A 17,224-nucleotide genomic window follows, 5' to 3' on the forward strand; every position below is an offset into this window, starting at 1 on the left:
AGTCAATAGAAAACATGAATAAAAAGCTTGATGTATAAATAATGATGCGCAGTGGAAGTTAAGCAACCAAAATAGGCAGAGTTGGCACAAAAATTGATGTAAAAAGTGAATGAAATACAGAAAAGAAAAACGTTGACTGGTGATGGAAAAAAATAAAAGCCTTCCTCTGAAGTGTGCCAACTCCCTTTGGAGAATAGTCAGGTGCTGGTGGGGCTGAGGATGCTAATCACACTGAACTGTGACTCTCTCCCTCTCTGCTTTCCCACACTCTGTCCATTGATGGAGCCTCCGCTGAACAATGGACATGTGCCTTGTTAAATGCTAATTCATCCACACACACACACAAGCAGCTCGCTGCTCTCCTCCCAGACCAAAGTTTGTTGTTTAGACACTCTTCTCCATTGAGATGAAGGGATAAGAGAAACACAAATGTTTTGACTTGAGGTGTAATTTAACGATCAGTCACCAAAATATTTAGAAATAAGATCATTAATGAACATATTAAATATGTATATGTAAATGAGAGTTTTTATTGAATTCTTAGACACTCCTTTTGGTCAGCGTTAATTATAAAATTGAGGCATGATACATCAATATCAAATTTTCAGTCTGATTCTATTTGATTGATCATTAAAAGCAGATGTATCGATGTGTTAATGTATTTCAAATGCATGATGAATGTTAGGAAACATTAAAAAAATACATTAATCTCAGTTTCAATTCCACACAGTTGCTATTTCTGTTTAAATATTATTTGCAAACATTCATGTAAACCAGCTGAAAATTGAAATACACACTTTTGTCAGTGATAAGAGTAAATAAAATGTTTTTGATTAAAAATAACAAAGGTACAAACTAAAAAGAATCAAAAACAATTTAAATTAACGGTTTAGGGTATTTTACAATTCTTATTATTGATATTATGATCACAGAATAGAATAGAATAGAATAGAATAGAATAGAATAGAACAGAACAGAATAGAATAGAGACTTTATTAATTCTAAGGGAAATTTTTCTTCGTCTTCTTCTTCTTCTTCTTCTTCTTCTTCTTCTTCTTCTATAGCGGCTGAGGTTGGGACATTTGAAATGACGTCATCTGAAAAAGCAGTAATTAACGTATTATTTTATATAATACAGGTAATGCATCTAATCATTCAACACATACTGAATACTTGCAAATAGAATGCAATATTATAATGTAATTAATGCAACTTTATTCAAACAAGCATCAGTGATCCAGATTTTAAAAGAGAGAAAAAAAATGTTGTGTCTTATATTTTAAAAGACATGAACAATATTCGGCCTAAATATCTAAGGAGATATTTTCTCAGCTTCGGTGAGTAAAATATGTAAACATTTAAATTTCAGTAGTAAAGAATTCCGCCTCCCCCTCCACAGACATCTTTGTCTGGCCGTGTCTATTGTCCCACTGCGGCTCTGTGAGTGAGTTTTCTCTGGTTTCCCACACTCTGTCCATTCACTGCTTTCAAGAACAAAAGAAGTGTGTCTGGTTGCACATCACATTAATTATGGAGTCAGTTTACGAGTTTTGTCTCACCTCCCCTGAATGGAAATTCCTTCCATCAAGACTCGTCATTACCAGGCTTTTGTAAAACGTCTATGAGGAATGCAGACATGCTAAGGATTAATGAACATTCAAAAGCTCCTTTTCCCCTCCTTTACATTCAGATTGTCCCTCTGCATTCCTGGTGGGTTATTTTGATGGGGGCATAGAAAGTGAGTCCATTATTGAATTGATCATGTGCTGATCATGATGCTAAAGAGCTATGAATTTCAAGTTAAAGCTTATCTGAAACAACTGAAACTGAACCTAAAAGATAACCATCTCATCATCCAGCTGTTGTTTGTGATCTATTCAAAAAGTACGTTCTGTCCTGAACAGTGGGACTTTTTTTGAATGTCTGGTAATGATACCACCTTCAATAACCTGAATAAGCAAAAGGAACAATGTACTTTACAGCACTGATGTGTCCATTTCAATAGATAGCTGGATATAAAGATGAATTATTATTATTGTTGTTGTTTATTTTAGCATTTGTAAAACTAAAATTGAATCTGTTCTCATGATCTGCTTCTCGGGTGCAGGATGGGATGATGAGCGTGTGCTCAGTCAAAGTCATTGATCCCAGCATCAAGCAGCAGATCTGCTCTCTCCACAGGGTCACCACTTTCCCAGATTCACACAGAGCTCTGCGAGTCTCTCTCTGTCTCCCCCTCCCTGCCCTCCAGCTGTTCCCTTGGGATTTAACCATTATCCTTAAGGCAATAACACCATTCAGTGTCTCGCATCCTTTATTGTCTATCTGAGCTCTCTGATTGGATGAGACTGTGAGAAACTCCAGACAGACCAAGACCCACACATTCATATGGAGATGTAGGAGTATAAATAGGAGGGATGCAGCCAGCACACTTCAGATTCTCTCTTCAGAGACCTCAACAGCACACACGTCCAAACATGGCTCCTACAATCACTGCAGCTATGACCAATTCTCAGGAGCAGCGGACACTGACTCACAAGGTAAATTGAAGATGCATCAAATATGGGTTAGATACGATATCTTTCTGAAAGCAAAACTCTTGCAATGACAAAACATTTTGATTAATGACTGTCTTGACTATTTTTGCAGATCAGGAAACCTCTGGTGGAGAAGCTGCGCAGAGAGAGAATCAACAGCAGCATCGAGCAGCTCAAGTCTCTCCTGGGTCCAGAGTTCCTCAAACAGCAGCCAGACTCCAAGCTGGAGAAAGCAGACATCCTGGAGATGACAGTCTGCTTCCTGAGGCGACTGCAGCAGCGTCGGGCTGTGGACTCTGCAGCCGTCAGTCGGGGTTACTCCAGGTGTGTCCAAGAAGTGGTGCAGTTCATGTCCAAGGAGGAGGTGAAGACGCAGACCCAGAGGAAACTGATCAACCACTTCAGCAAGCTGCAGTCGTCCGCTGATCACAACCTGAGAGAGGCTGACTTCTCTCTTCTGAGCTCCACAGTCCAGACCAGCAGCACCAAAGACAAGAGTCCAGCCTGCAGTGTTCTGTGGAGGCCCTGGTAGACACCTCAGGACTTGTGTCAAAGTGATACACAGAAGTAAACCTCACTAGTACTGTATAAGTACCTGTGTAGCTTCTTAAACCTCTTGTTTTAAAGAGTTACATCCTTGATTTCAACAAATTTGCTCTTTTTTTTCTTTTTGCCTTTTGTAAAGGTCTGTGTCTCTGTGATATTCACAGTTTGAAAATGTTTTGAATTTCAAAAAAGTCTGTAATTTTGCCTACTCTGTGAGGTAAACTTTTATTCTCTCTGGGAATTCCTCTGTATTGCTGGTATTACTGACAGTAATTGATGTATTTTTTTTTCTCCATTTGAGGAGACAGACTTATACATGTCAAACATGTTTTGAGATTTATATGTGATGTCCACATATTGTCTTCATTGAAATGCTATTTTCTAAAATCTTTTGAATATTATAACTGTCTGCATTTTTAGCAGAAGAAACCTGAGACAAATGTGCTGCTTTGTAACTCTGTGAGTGACAGCACTCATACCTTCAATGAAGGATCAATACTTTTGGATAATGTCTCACACTGAATGTATCTCTTCAAGCCAAGTGATGCGCAATAAAACAATCAGAAAAAAACAACAAATATTGCTCTCTTTTTTGTTGACCTCTCATTGAATTATTTTCTAATCTATTATGTATTCATTCAGTTTCTGCAACAATAATAGCAAGCAAAGACTTTCAGTTATTGTCACTGCTGTTTGAATCAGTGATTGTAAACATTTCCATAGACATATTGAGTGACTGCATTACTTATGATTTAGCTTCTGTTTCAGTTTTAATTCTCTGCTTCTGTTCTGCTTTGTACATATTTCTATACCAGCTGATCAATTCTTTGTAAAAACCAAAACATTGTTCCTTTATTCTCATTGTTGGATCATATGTTGGTGAATATTAACCCAAACAGAGAGCTGCTGGTTCAACCATTCAAATGAAATCACATTTACATATCAACATCTCCACTGTTGAGTTGCATTAAAGTTACTTAGTGACATGCGTTTCCTCATTTAGGGCTGATGGTGGTGCACTGCAATGCTTCAATATGCCCCATAGCTGGTGTTTTAGAAATAGTTAACGATTAATGCAGCTTCACATTCATCCTATTCAACCAATTAAACCACATAAGTTGTCTTCAGAACTTTCATGAGAGTGCATCAGTTATGTGGCTTAATGTTCTTGCTTTAATTCCCCACCTGCCTGCACATTTATTCACAATTGTCGGTATAGACTCTGTCTTACAGTGAGCAGTGCTCTCACTTCAGACTGGAAAAGCCAATTTGAATAAATTCATTTTTTCTGACATACTAAAATACTAAACTATGAACATCTGAGGGCTTAAGTTGCAAAAAAAAAAAAAAAAAAAAAAAAAAAACTATTCAAGAAGAATGAGCAAACAACAAAAGAAATATGTTTTGAGCTGTTTATTTTCTTCACATATGTAACAACACAAAAACAAATTTAAATCCACTGTGGATGAATAAAAACAAAACCGATGAATAGAACAACATATGCATACACAGCATACAAAAAATAATGATGAATCCCTTTTCAGAAGAAAGGTTGGATTTTAAAGACATAAAGCCTTGAAATAAGGCAGTAAGATAAAATAACCTAAGCGAAGTCGTACAATGTCAGCCTTTCATTTCACAGGAATCACAGGTCAACACTGCTCTTGTTTGGCTTAAAATCTAAAACTTCATTCAAGACAAAAGGACAAAATCTGATGGCAAAATAAAAAGAACAGTTCAAATGTTCTCTAAGTCACCAACAACTATTATTGCATAGATTAGAGATTGGGTTTACATTCTGTTGCTTTCTCTGAAGCACAAGAGTTTTAAACCCCAAAAAATAGCAGCACAGCATAAATATACTACAGTCTTCAGCGGATCCAGTCCTCTCCTCCGGTTTGACCCTGCACCCGGTAACTTTCAGCTTCTTCTGAAAGCTGGAATGAAACATATCAGGTCTTTTGTAGCATGAATGAGTATGAAAAACTTCTTTGACCTCTGAGGATCTCTTCATCGTGACTTTTCTATAGATTTCCATCACAGACGCTGATGGTTGTGACGCCCCGATCATGAAAACTGCAGCAGCTTTAATCCACTCTTGGATGATCGAGCTCTTGCTTTTAGAAGCAGAGCGGAGCCACGTCGTCTTCTGCATCAGGGAAGAGACGCAAGATGTCCCTCGAGTATTTGGAGTAGCCGTTGTGTGACAAGAGGGCTTTCCTCAAGGTCAGCAGGGACTTGGTTTTCTCCAGGATGTCTGAAAGAGGGATGCCATTCTGCAGGTGCTCCCCTATCAGAGCCTTCGCTTCTCCACTCCAATGCTGCATTTCCTCTCCAGCGTCTGAAGTTTGTACCTGGAATTTTTGAAAAAAAAAAAGAGGAACTTTTATTAAGACGTTCATCAAATAGATGCCAGTTTTGTTTTCTTTGTTGGTGGCAGAAACTCAGTGAATGAATGAGGAAATGTGATTTGAACTGACCTGAAGAGCTGCTCCTTCATGCTGTCCTGAAGAGCGAGGTCTGTGTAGAGGGCCATGTCGGATCTGCTTCTTCCGGTTGTGGAGGAGTTGCTTGCAAAAGTCCAGAGGACGAGTCTGTTGACGTCTGTGTCTCAGCTCTGCTTTTTTATGCTGCCTGCACGGGGCCCTCGCCGCCGTTCGGGGCCAATCAGGGGCCTCGGAGCTCTGGACATGGGCTGAATTTAATGGCTGTCAAAAAGAACAGGTGGGATGCTTTATCTGTATGACACACATCGCCGAGGTCAGTGGGAAAATATTTTTTTCTCAAGTGCACACGGGAAATGATGCTTCCTTCTGTGGCGCTCAGGGGTTGGAGACTGACCATGAGGGGACAGAGGAAAGTCCCACCAAAGAAAGTGAAAATGAATTAAAAGATAACAGAGAATGATTGTGCAATGCAAAGTAAACATGTTCAACATAGTAATGTTTAACTTCAGCAGCTCATCTTTACTATAGACAGTTGTACCTGACATGAGCCGTTTCTGACTTGAATTGACAGGAAATGGAAAAAAAACAATAAATTCATTTAATTTTTGCATAAAAAAACACTTGCGTCTTTAAATGTTTTAAAGCTATATTTTTCTATGTATGTGTGTGGCTCAGCAGTGAGCTGCAGCCAAAGCAGATGGTTTATCTCTAAAGTGGCCTTCTGCGCTCGCCCTGCCTGAGAACGGCCCTGAGGCTTTGTCGGGGCAGACACACTTCCATTGTGTGTGCGGCTGAGCAGGCTGCATACTGAAGTGTGGGAAGCCGTGTGTCCCCGTGGCTCCCAGCAGCAGCGAGAGAGGGCGTGTGACCAGGGCACGCTCAGCCTTGTGCAGGGAGCCTCGGGGGCTCAGGGGAGGGGCAGTGGGAAACCTGAGCCTCCGCAGACAGTCAGGCAGATGGGAGGGAGGTGGGGAGGAATGCAAACACACCTGAGGCTGGTTTCCCATCAGCTCCCAGGTGTTTGACACATGCAACTGAGCATTTAGGGAACAACATGAGGGGAAAATGAGAGGAGACAAAAAGCCTTGTTGTGATTACTGTATCCACACACTGTCATCAGTGAAGACATCAAACAAATGGATCCTTCAGCTTTCATACTTTTACCCCCAGAGACTGTATTATTCATGTTTTTTTTGTTTTTGTTTTTGTTTTTTAAATTTCATCCTACATCTACAGATGTGATCAGTCACGAGAAATCAATGCTTTTCTCCTGCCTTATATTTGAAACAATGATGCATGTCTGCTTTGCTGCAGTTAAATCTTACTATTTGATTACATTGTGTATAAAATATTTACTTGAACCCCAGTTTCAAAGTTTCCATGCCTGATGGTAACAGTTATTGAATCAAACTGTTTTGTCTGTACTGACATTCATCTGAAAGTAGACAAATGCTGGAAACAGCATTGACAGGATCATCAATAAAGACAACAACTATACACCAACAAACACAGACACAATTTAGCATTACAATTAGGTGCAGCCTCAGATTGAGGGAGGAAGTTGGATTGCTTGAAACCCACATCCCCATTGGAAAACATGTTGCCTCTGCACAGAAAGGTAGCCAGAGCAAAATCACACGTGGACGTTCTCACTAACAGTGAGAACGACCTACACAAATGTGTGAGTGAAGAATCCAACCATCACAGCTTTATCAAACTGATTTATCTGTTTGATAGGGTCTAGTTTTTGGTAAGTGACAGCAATAATCACAATTTAATTGAATGAAATTCCTTAAAAAATGTAAACACATTACCACTGAATAAGATCAATCAGAAAGGTAAGATGTTTTTGATTGCATTAAACCATTCAAACGAGTTTTTCTTTTCTTTAAGGGAAAACATGGAAGTTGCAGCTGAATGTTAACAACATCATATTTGAAAATACATTTGTATTTCCAAAATACAGTGCAAAGAACTTTATATATTGTATGATCTCTTTTCACAAAAATGGGACAAAAATAATCTGAAAGATTTGTCTAATGTCCGTCTTATGTCATCCAGACTGTTTCTACACTTTGAAATGCCAAAGATGTAACAGCTGGACATGTTGTGATGAAGTGATTTCATTCATGAGCTGCACATTGGTGCAGTGGTTAACCCAGCCGCCCCCTTGTTTCATCCCTGGCTCCATTATGGGTGAAGCTTGTGGGCCTTTCTATGTGGAGTTTGCATGCTCTCCCTGTGGATACAGTGGTCTTTCCCCCTGGTGCATTACTTCCTACCAGGTCTGTGGTTAAATGGTTTCTCTTGGACCACATGTGTGAAAGTGTGCACATGTAACTCCCTGTGTGTGTGTGTGTGTGTGTGTGTGTGTGTGTGTGTGTGTGTGTGTGTGTGTGTGTGTGTGTGTGTGTGTGTGTGGAGTGTACCGTGGACATGTCACTGGGCCAGGGTGACATTTATACAGCATAACACGTGTGCCACGAGACACTGAGTTGATTAAACTGCAGTGGAAGGTTGATGGATGGTGGGATAATTTCCCTCCTAATACACGAGGAAGCTGTGGAGTTTGAAGGCTGAACTTAAACTTGATAAATATTCTCCAAAATAAAAAATAAAATTCAATGTGAACTCTGTATGGCATCCAGAACTGAGACATTTTTGACTGTAAGCTCATGTTTATTTGACACAGTGAGCGGGATGAAGTAGCTCAACAAGAGGTGATGATACATCACAACAACAGCTTGTAGATTTCTACAAGACACGCTGTACTCCAAGAGAGAGAAAAGGAATGACTGTCTCTATAAGAGACACACGTCAAACAAATCTTGCTTTTAAGAACAAAAAGCTGATAAAAGAATCATTTCAAAAAGTTCAGGTGTTCAGTATAAAACGTGGTCTGTCACCTACTGAATACACAAGTGATGCTGAAGAACATTCAATACAGAGTCGCTTTAAATCCGTGATGCATGGTTTTCAGAAAAAAAACACAATATCAAAAAATGTGAGGCCATAAACATAAAGTAAAAGAACAAACAAAAAAATTACAAATCAAAATGATCACACTGAAAAAATATATGATGAGTACATCCCATTAAATGAATATAAACAGACATTGCTCAGCAATTATATTTGAATATGTACAAAATGCACAAATAATTAATAAATTGTTCCAATTGTTTCTTAATTGTTTCTTAAGAAAGTTTTATACATTGACTAAAAGTCTCTGTTTATATGAAGTAAGAAATCAATATTTAAATCAAAATGATTCAGTCCAGAGATCTTTGACCAATATGGTCTGGTGAGTTTGTCTGCAGCATCTTCAGTGTGTAGGTGTCTACCAGGGCCTCCAGAGGGCGCTGCTGGATAGACTCTTGTCTTTGGTGCTGCTGGTCTGGACTGTGGAGCTCAGAGGAGAGAAGTCAGCCTCTCTCAGGTTGAGATCAGAGGACGACTGCAGCTTGTTGAAGTGCTTGATCAGTTTCCTGTGCTGCTGGTTCTGCTGCTGCAGCTGTGTCAGGAAGCAAACTGTCATCTCCAGGATGTCTGCTTTCTCCAGCTTGGAGTCTGGCTGCTGTTTGAGGAAGTCTGGACCCAGGAGAGACTTGAGCTGCTCGATGCTGCTGTTGATTCTCTCTCTGCGCAGCTTCTCCACCAGAGGTTTTCTGATCTGCAGAAACAAGGACAGAGTCAGTTATTAACTTGTTGAGCAGCGAAACGCCAAGAAAGCAGCACATCTGTGATAGTTGATTGAAAGTTACTGAATCTTCAGTTTACCTTGTGGTTGAGAGAGAGAAGGTCCTGAGAGTTGGTGATCGCTGCAGTGATTGTAGGAGCCATGTTTGGATCTCTGTGCTGTTGAGGTCTCCGAAGAGAGAATCTGAAGTGTGCTGGCTGCATCCCTCCTATTTATACTCCTGCATCTCCATATGAATGTGTGGGTCTGACTCTGGTGGATGTTTCCCACAGTCTGGACCAATCAGAGAGCTTGTTGAGACAATGAGCCATGTGGAGCAGCAACATGCTGCCTTTAATGCTCTGGGGACAATAGATAGATCTCAGGGGAACAGGTGGAGGACTGGATAGAGACTGAGTGCTCTGTATGAATCTGAGAAAGTGGTGACCCTGTAGAGAGAACAGATCTGCTGTTTGATGCTCAGATCAAAGATTTTGACTGAACACACTTTCGTTATCCCACACATGAGAGATTAACATGTATATTATACAGCAAAATATGATATTCAAGTGAAGGTTGAACTGTGCACATGAAATTCATTGAAAATAGCAATTTCAATTATATTTTTATCAGAAACAACCTCATTTAATCATTATTTTCTGTGAGAGTTTGCTTTCTTGTTAATAGTATAAAAACTCAGGCTGTGGAATTACTTCAGTCTTTACAGCAGACAGACAATCTTCATGCTGCCGTTCAGATTCACTCATGTCATCTGACACGTGCCTCCCAGTTGCTGTGAGTAGCTGGTTGATGTCCGTTTCCCACACTTCCTCGCTGTGCTGTGGTCAATGATCCACAAAAGGACTTAAGTGACAGATGCTGGCTGTGTGTGGTTGTAGTAAAAGAGCATTACATCACCAACCATCTGGGGGGAAACAATCCTATTCTGAATTTTTTTGAAAATTTGAAAAAAATATTGTAAAATTTCTACAAAAACCATTAAAATGTTTGTCAAGCCACAGTCAATGCAGTCTGAGGGCTGAGTCATAGTCACAGTTTTGACCATTAAACAGAATGCAAGTGAAATTGGAAGTTTAGTTGGGAGGCAGCTGTTTCCTGAAGTGTGCCAAATATCTTTGGGAAATAAAGGGCTGCTGGTGGAGTGGATTTCTTTGACAGTTATTTCTGCTCTCCAGAGTTTCCTCACACGTTGTTCACTAGGATAAAACAGGCGTACTCATGCAATGTGATTTAAGGATTGAGATTCTGTCCGACCCAAGCAGTGTTTCTCACCCAAATTTTAAAATCTTTTTTTTTTACTTGAATCATGGACTTTAGAGTTCCACAGAATGTGACTTTATTCCTAAACTTGAACCCATCATGGCACAGAGCTGCCCATCAGCAGCACAATTCTTCCCATTGCCAGTGTCTATTCCTCTCTCCATTCATTTCACAACAACCCGCCCGAGCAGCACAATGCTAACCAAACACAAAACTGATCATAACAAAGCAACAACAAATGCAGAACAGTCAACACAATAAAGTCAAACCCCAGAAACCAAACCCCTGGAACAATGTCCCACTATACCTTTTGCAAAGTCACCCCAAGCTGTTACTGAGTTTGTGACGATTTCATTTATGTGACCAGAAAGGCACCAGATTTTTATGACCTGTTAAAGAAATACACAGATTAAAAAAAGAACATGCTTTTGTTTCAATAGATCAGTTTTATAGAAGAGTTACAAAATCAATTTTCGGTAACACTTTATTTGATGCCCCCCTGTATAACACATTATAAGTACATGTATAGAGAATTATAATGCCATTATAACACGTGTAGCTATAGTTATAAACATTCATAGATTATCACAACCCTAACCCTAACCCTAACCCTATGCTGTATTGTGAGTTATAAAGCATTGTGATCATTTATGAGTGTTTATAACTACTTAAAATGTGTTATACCGGGTGCTTCAAGTAAAGTGTTACCCAATTTTCTCTATAATTCATTTAAAACTACAGTGGGCATGTGTCAGGCACAATAGCGGTTTTCGTAACGACCTGATGTGATTCGGTGAGTTTTTCAAGACACACGGATATTTATATGAAAAAATTGTTCCCATAATGCATTGCTCTGTTTAATTAGCCAATTGAATTTCGTCATTGATCTGAGGTACTGCATCCAACCAGGAGGCTTCTTTGAAGGTTTAGAGAAGAGCAGAAAAAGCCAACAGCTGGAGGAGAGGCACGTGTGATTGCGGGAGAGGAGCGACGTTAATTGCAACCCAGTAAAACCAAAGGAAACTTTAGCTACGTGCGGCCTGGTTACCTGCGTCAGTTGTAGCTAGCTTTGTGAAAACGTGTTTTGAGTGTGAACATTAGAAAATGGAGGTTTCAGCCGAGTTACCGACAGGAAAGTTTAGTTATTAACGCCAGCCGCCGCTTTCACTTGAGGATCGGGAGAGATGAGGACTTCGCTGGAGGACCGGGCCGCTCATTGGTTGGAGGCCGCAGCCCGAGACTTCACTGTGGGACCCGCTACCTGCCCCATGCCCTGCTTTGTTGCTGTTGTTATCCAAGGTTTCCTACTCCGCTCACCTGTTTCTTCATCATTTTCTGAATCGTGGAAGCGTGAGTAAGGAGTTTATTCTCCCTCTGAGACATGGAGCGTCTTTGCTTGCGTAAGAGATATTTTTAATGTGCACCAACTTAAAGGTTCCATGCTATGCAGAATTCTCTTTAGAATAGTTTTTCAACCATCAAATGTGTCCTCAGCCTGTCTATAGCCCCTGAGAGTAAGTCTTGTCTTCTCGTTGTCTTGTTTGCTCCCTTTGTGAAAACGTCAGCTCCATAGCGGTGCTGAGGAAAAAAGCTCAGTGCTGCACTTGACGAGCAACTCCCCACAGTGAGTCAGAGTCAGTGTAACTGTCCATGGTGCTGATCATTTGCCACAGCTGTCCATGTAACTGTGGTGCTGAACACAGAGCGCAAAGGCTCGCTGTGTGGAGGCAGCATTTGAACAACTGTCCTGCGGCCTGCATCACACAACTCCAAATGTGGCCTCCCTCTCTGGGTTGGCGCTGATGAAGCTCCTCATTAGGCTGCCAATGTCCACACTGTCCAAATATCTCCATGGACATGCATGAGAGCAAGGTGCATCAGTCTCTTTTGTGTCATAGTTGTCCGTAACCATGTCTTCAGGCGGTGCAGAGTGGAAAATGTTCTCTCTGATGATGTAACTGAGATAGGGAGGCATAGGCACAGATGAGGTTTTTGACTTCTTTGAAAACAGCCCTCGTTTGTGGATGGAGTTTAGACATATTGGCAGCTATGTCCTGTGCAGTGTTACCGGGAGAGCCGCTGAAGACTTCTCCCATCATTTTTAGCTGCGTCTCCAGTTGGTCCCTGTCAAAGTGCAATGGAAGGTGCAGGGAATCCATATCCATCTACTCAATCTCCTCTTTAGTTTCTCTGTAACCAAGTCCACTGCGTCATAAAACTCACATCGCCATGAGTGTTGTGCTGCTGCCTCTGGCTCTGTTGTGTGCCGATAGCGGAGTGGAGTTTTTTGTCATCCTGTGCTCATCTGGCATTTTCAGACCGGCTATGGATACCTTGCGCAGTATGTTCTCCGCCACTGCATCAAAGCGCTTCCATGCGCTTTCTCAGCAATTAGGTGCATTGAAGGGCACCCAGTGCACTGGCTTTGGTGTGCTGTAAACTCCTGGCCACCAACTCCCATGGCTCAAAAAATGCTTCACAGCACAGGAGGCCAAAGTAGGTTTTAACTTTCAGCGCCTTCTTGCACAGGCGGTACTGTGGCTCTGACACCACCAAGCCCTGCTGCAGCCTCCATTTCCATAGACTGCACAGTGAGTGTCAGGAGAAGCCAGGGTACATCACCGTCACAGGAGAATGCGTTTCCTGAAGTGCAGGCGTTTTCTTGGGAGGAGCAGTAGAGCTGATAGGATGGTCTGGCGCATGCGCGTTTTTCAAAAAGCGAGTAACAGACGTTTGGCTTCGACTTTTGAGAAAATCGTCCACTATACCTTTAAAGGGATACTTCAACATTTTGGCAAATTGGCCCAATTAGCGCAATTCCTTAGTCATTTCGAACAGCATACTTACTTTTTTTGTGAGGACGAGCTATTATTTATTCAGAGGTGAGTCTGGGAAGGTTTTCGGGATGGACACAATGGAAGTGAATAATATTTTTGTTCCCCCTCGTCAAACTCATCAAATACAAAATCCAACAACCCCAAAACACTTTGGTGGACACGTTATAATCTGCACATTCACTACGCTGTGGAACACCAACAAATAATATTGTAGCGTTACGACACTGAAGCAAATACTAGGAACTACTTTTTCTTTTGAAATCACTACGCCCAGATGCCATATTTAGTAAGTAGTTCCGTCTTAGCAATCTTCGCATGAACAACTCAATCTCGTAATTTTGCATTAATATTTCACAGTGTAGTGAATGTGCGGATTATAACGTGTCCACCAAAGTGTTTTGGGTTGTTGGATTTTATATTTGATGAGTTTGACGAGGGGAACCAAAAATACCCTTCACTTCCATTGTGTCCGTCCCGAAAACCTTCCCTGACTCACCTCTGAATAAACAACAGCTCGCCCTCACAAAAAAAAAATAAGTATGCTGTTCGAAATGACTAAGGAATTGCGCTAAATGGGCCAATTTGCCAAAAATGTTGAAGTATCCCTTTAAGAGAAACATATGTTTCGAATTCCCACACAATCAAACTCATTTTGCAATTTACTGTTTGGGCCATTTAGTGCAAAAAGCTATTTGCTGATTTGATTTAGAGACAGCTGGAGCCGGAGCTCAGGATATTGATGTTGTCATGCCCTGTGTCCCTGCGGCCATTTGGGGGCGCTCCGGGCCCGTTTTGTCCTTGGTTCTTGCTCTGCCTCACCTGTGTCTCTCTGCTCCTCATGCGCTCCTTCCTCGTTAGCGCCCTAATGTGCCTCACCTGTGTCCACCCTATTTAAGTCTGGCTTCCCTGGTGTGTTGTGTTGGCTCCTTGTGGGTTTGTCCGTGTGATTCTGTGTCCCTGCCTGCACCTCAGCTTGCCCTGTGTTCCTGTGTCCCTGCAATAAACAAGCTCAACTCTGCCTGTGCTGCCTGTGTGTGGGTCCATCCACCCGCACCCGTGGGCCGTGACAGATGTTTCCATTGGGAATAAGCAGAATGGACAGGATTAATAATGACAACTTTGTTTGTGATGTACTTTCTGTGTTGTAGTTTGTAATCATCTGTGTGAAGAATTAAGGGGAATAATATGTCATATTACTCAGAAAGAAGGTTGTCAATCAAACATCTGAGCAAGGAGCAAAATATATTCAGTCGATAGTGTTTTTATTCATTTGAACAAAGTACAATGAGCCACATTGAAGCAAAGCTGAACAACAGGTGATGATACATCACAACAAAAAATTTTAGACTGTGACAAGACACTCTGTACTCTGAGAGAGCAAAGGAACAACCGTCTCTATAAGAGACAATTTACTGTATTTGACCATATTAAACACAGTTATTCAAGTTTTTCTCCAAATGGAGGTTAATTAGTCATTTAAAATCCGTAAGACAAACTTAGTATGACCTCAAAACAGATCACGTTGTTTATGAGAAACTGGAGTTTCATCAGTGGACAAATACAAAATTTACAGCCACAAAGAAACAGTGACAGTGTGACATTGCAGGAACATTTAAAAAAACAAACATAGATCTTGAACACATCAGTTTCAATGACAATAAAACAAAGTTCACGTTCACAAAATGCCCTAAAATGGACGGAGAGGGTTTTTTTTTTATATCAATATGATCAATAATTAATGAGTCACAAATATGACTGTAATACTGTGTTCAATACACAGTGAAGCTTCAAGGTAATAAAACTTGTTACGATGAAGCAAATGTTTCACAAGGAAGCATTAACATTTTAATCCTACAACAGATCAGGTTTTAGTAACACGAGCCATAAAAGGACACAGTTTTAGGCAGATTGCTCATGCAATCAAATTGGATTCACACAACATGCATGACAAAATCCCTTTTGTGATTTGAAGGATATTTTGGAAATAATTTCCTCAGGAAATATTATATTGCAAACTCTGCCAAAGCAGACGAACAAGTCCATAAAATGTGACTTAATTCAGTCCAGAGATCTTTGACCAATATGGTCTGGTGAGTTTGTCTGCAGCATCTTCAGTGTGTAGGTGTCTACCAGGGCCTCCAGAGGGCGCTGCAGGCTGGACTCTTGTCTTTGGTGCTGCTGGTCTGGACTGTGGAGCTCAGAGGAGAGAAGTCAGCCTCTCTCAGGTTGAGATCAGAGGACGACTGCAGCTTGTTGAAGTGGTTGATCAGTTTCCTGTGCTGCTGGTTCTGCTGCTGCAGCTGTGTCAGGAAACAAACTGTCATCTCCAGGATGTCTGCTTTCTCCAGCTTGGAGTCTGGCTGCTGTTTGAGGAAGTCTGGACCCAGGAGAGACTTGAGCTGCTCGATGCTGCTGTTGATTCTCTCTCTGCACAGCTTCTCCACCAGAGGTTTTCTGATCTGCAGAAACAAGGACAGAGTCAGTTATTAACTTGTTGAGCAGCAAAACGCCAAGAAAGCAGCACATCTGTGATGGTTGATTGAAAGTTACTGAATCTTAAGTTTACCTTGTGGTTGAGAGAGAAGGTCCTGAGAGTTGGTGATCGCTGCAGTGATTGTAGGAGCCATGTTTGGATCTCTGTGCTGTTGAGGTCTCTGAAGAGAGAATCTGAAGTGTGCTGGCTGCATCCCTCCTATTTATACTCCTGCATCTCCATATGAATGTGTGGGTCTGACTCTGGTGGATGTTTCCCACAGTCTGGACCAATCAGAGAGCTTGTTGAGACAGTGAGCCATGTGGAGCAGCAACATGCTGCCTTTAATGCTCTGGGGACAATAGAGAGATCTCAGGGGAACAGGTGGAGGACTGGATAGAGACTGAGTGCTCTGTATGAATCTGAGAAAGTGGTGACCCTGTAGAGAGAACAGATCTGCTGTTTGATGCTCAGATCAATGATTTTGACTGAACACACTTTCATCATCCCGTCAGACACATGAGAGATTAACATGTGTATTATTCAGCAAATTATGATATTCAAGTTAAAGTTTAACTGTGACGAGGAAGAAATAGTTTTTCATCCATCGTACATGAAATTCATTTAAAATGTCAATTTCAATTACATTTTTTTTCAGAAACTTCCTTATTTAATCATTATGTTGTGTTTGCTTTCTAGTTAGTAATATTGTAAGAAGTCAGACCATGGAGCAACTTCAGTCTTCACAGCAGACAGACAATCTTCATGCTGCCGTCCAGATGCTCTCATGTCATCTGACACGTGCCTCCAAGTTGCTGTGAGTAGCTGGTTGATGTCCGTTTCCCACACTTCCTTGCTGTGCTGTGGTCAATGATCCACAAAAGGACTTCAGTGACAGATGCTGGCTCTGTGTGGTTGTAGTAAAAGAGCATTACATCACCAACCATCTGGAGGGAAACCATCCTATTGGCTGATTCTATCAGTTTGTATTTGTGTATAAATGAAAAAAATCAGTTGCTACTTATATTTTACATTTGCAGCATTAGTTTATGTATTTATGTATTCATGTATTTTGATTGACTGTCATAGTTCTCTAGTTCTCATAGTAAATTAGAAACCATTTAACAAAACCACTTATCAGTCTTGAAAGCCAGAGTCTCACTGGGAGGCAGCTGCTTCTCAACGTGTGCCAAATCCCTTTGGAGAATTGGATGATCTGCTGGTGGAGTTTCTCTCATTCATTGTCTTTTCTACTCTCCAGAGTTTTCCCACACTTTGGTCAGTAGGGGAGGAAAATTAGACTATCACTTGAAGCTTTAACTACCTGTTCATCACATCCTGTGTGGCAGGTGATGTGTTCTTCTACCACAACAAGCTCTGAGCAGGAAGACTAATTATCTTATATGGGATCCAGTGATGTTCTCAGA

General features: G+C 41.0%; 2 protein-coding genes and 1 pseudogene across 2 annotated transcripts; 1 reads left to right on the forward strand and 2 right to left on the reverse strand.

Moving 5' to 3' along the window:
• The first annotated feature begins 2,460 nt into the window (after positions 1 to 2,460).
• LOC115388053 (transcription factor HES-5-like) lies at positions 2,461 to 3,069 on the forward strand. The gene is made up of 2 exons (XM_030090989.1): positions 2,461 to 2,540; positions 2,650 to 3,069. Exons 1-2 carry the CDS (start codon positions 2,478 to 2,480, stop codon positions 3,067 to 3,069), a joined length of 483 nt encoding a protein of 160 aa, XP_029946849.1. The 5' UTR covers positions 2,461 to 2,477.
• A 5,741-nt stretch (positions 3,070 to 8,810) lies between these two features.
• LOC115388055 (transcription factor HES-5-like) lies at positions 8,811 to 9,392 on the reverse strand. Its single transcript, XM_030090991.1, has 2 exons — positions 9,308 to 9,392; positions 8,811 to 9,200 (listed from the first exon to the last, which is right to left on the reverse strand). The coding sequence occupies exons 1-2, from the start codon at positions 9,368 to 9,370 to the stop codon at positions 8,868 to 8,870; spliced, it is 396 nt and encodes a 131-aa protein (XP_029946851.1). The 5' UTR covers positions 9,371 to 9,392; the 3' UTR covers positions 8,811 to 8,867.
• Positions 9,393 to 15,363: 5,971 nt separating this feature from the next.
• Positions 15,364 to 15,951, reverse strand: LOC115388067 (transcription factor HES-5-like; annotated as a pseudogene).
• Positions 15,952 to 17,224: the final 1,273 nt, after the last annotated feature.

Source organism: Salarias fasciatus, chromosome 5, assembly GCF_902148845.1.
Source record: "Salarias fasciatus chromosome 5, fSalaFa1.1, whole genome shotgun sequence".
NCBI classification, from domain to species: Eukaryota; Metazoa; Chordata; class Actinopteri; order Blenniiformes; family Blenniidae; genus Salarias; species Salarias fasciatus.

Excerpts from the sequence above, each read along its gene's own strand:
- LOC115388055 (XM_030090991.1), bottom strand. The coding sequence starts at position 9,370 with ATGGCTCCTACAATCACTGCAGCGATCACCAACTCTCAGGACCTTCTC. Across the intron at positions 9,201-9,307 it reads TTCTCTCTCTCAACCACAAG|ATCAGAAAACCTCTGGTGGA; the intron begins GTAAACTGAAGA and ends TTGTTTCTGCAG.
- LOC115388053 (XM_030090989.1), top strand. The coding sequence starts at position 2,478 with ATGGCTCCTACAATCACTGCAGCTATGACCAATTCTCAGGAGCAGCGG. Across the intron at positions 2,541-2,649 it reads AGCGGACACTGACTCACAAG|ATCAGGAAACCTCTGGTGGA; the intron begins GTAAATTGAAGA and ends CTATTTTTGCAG.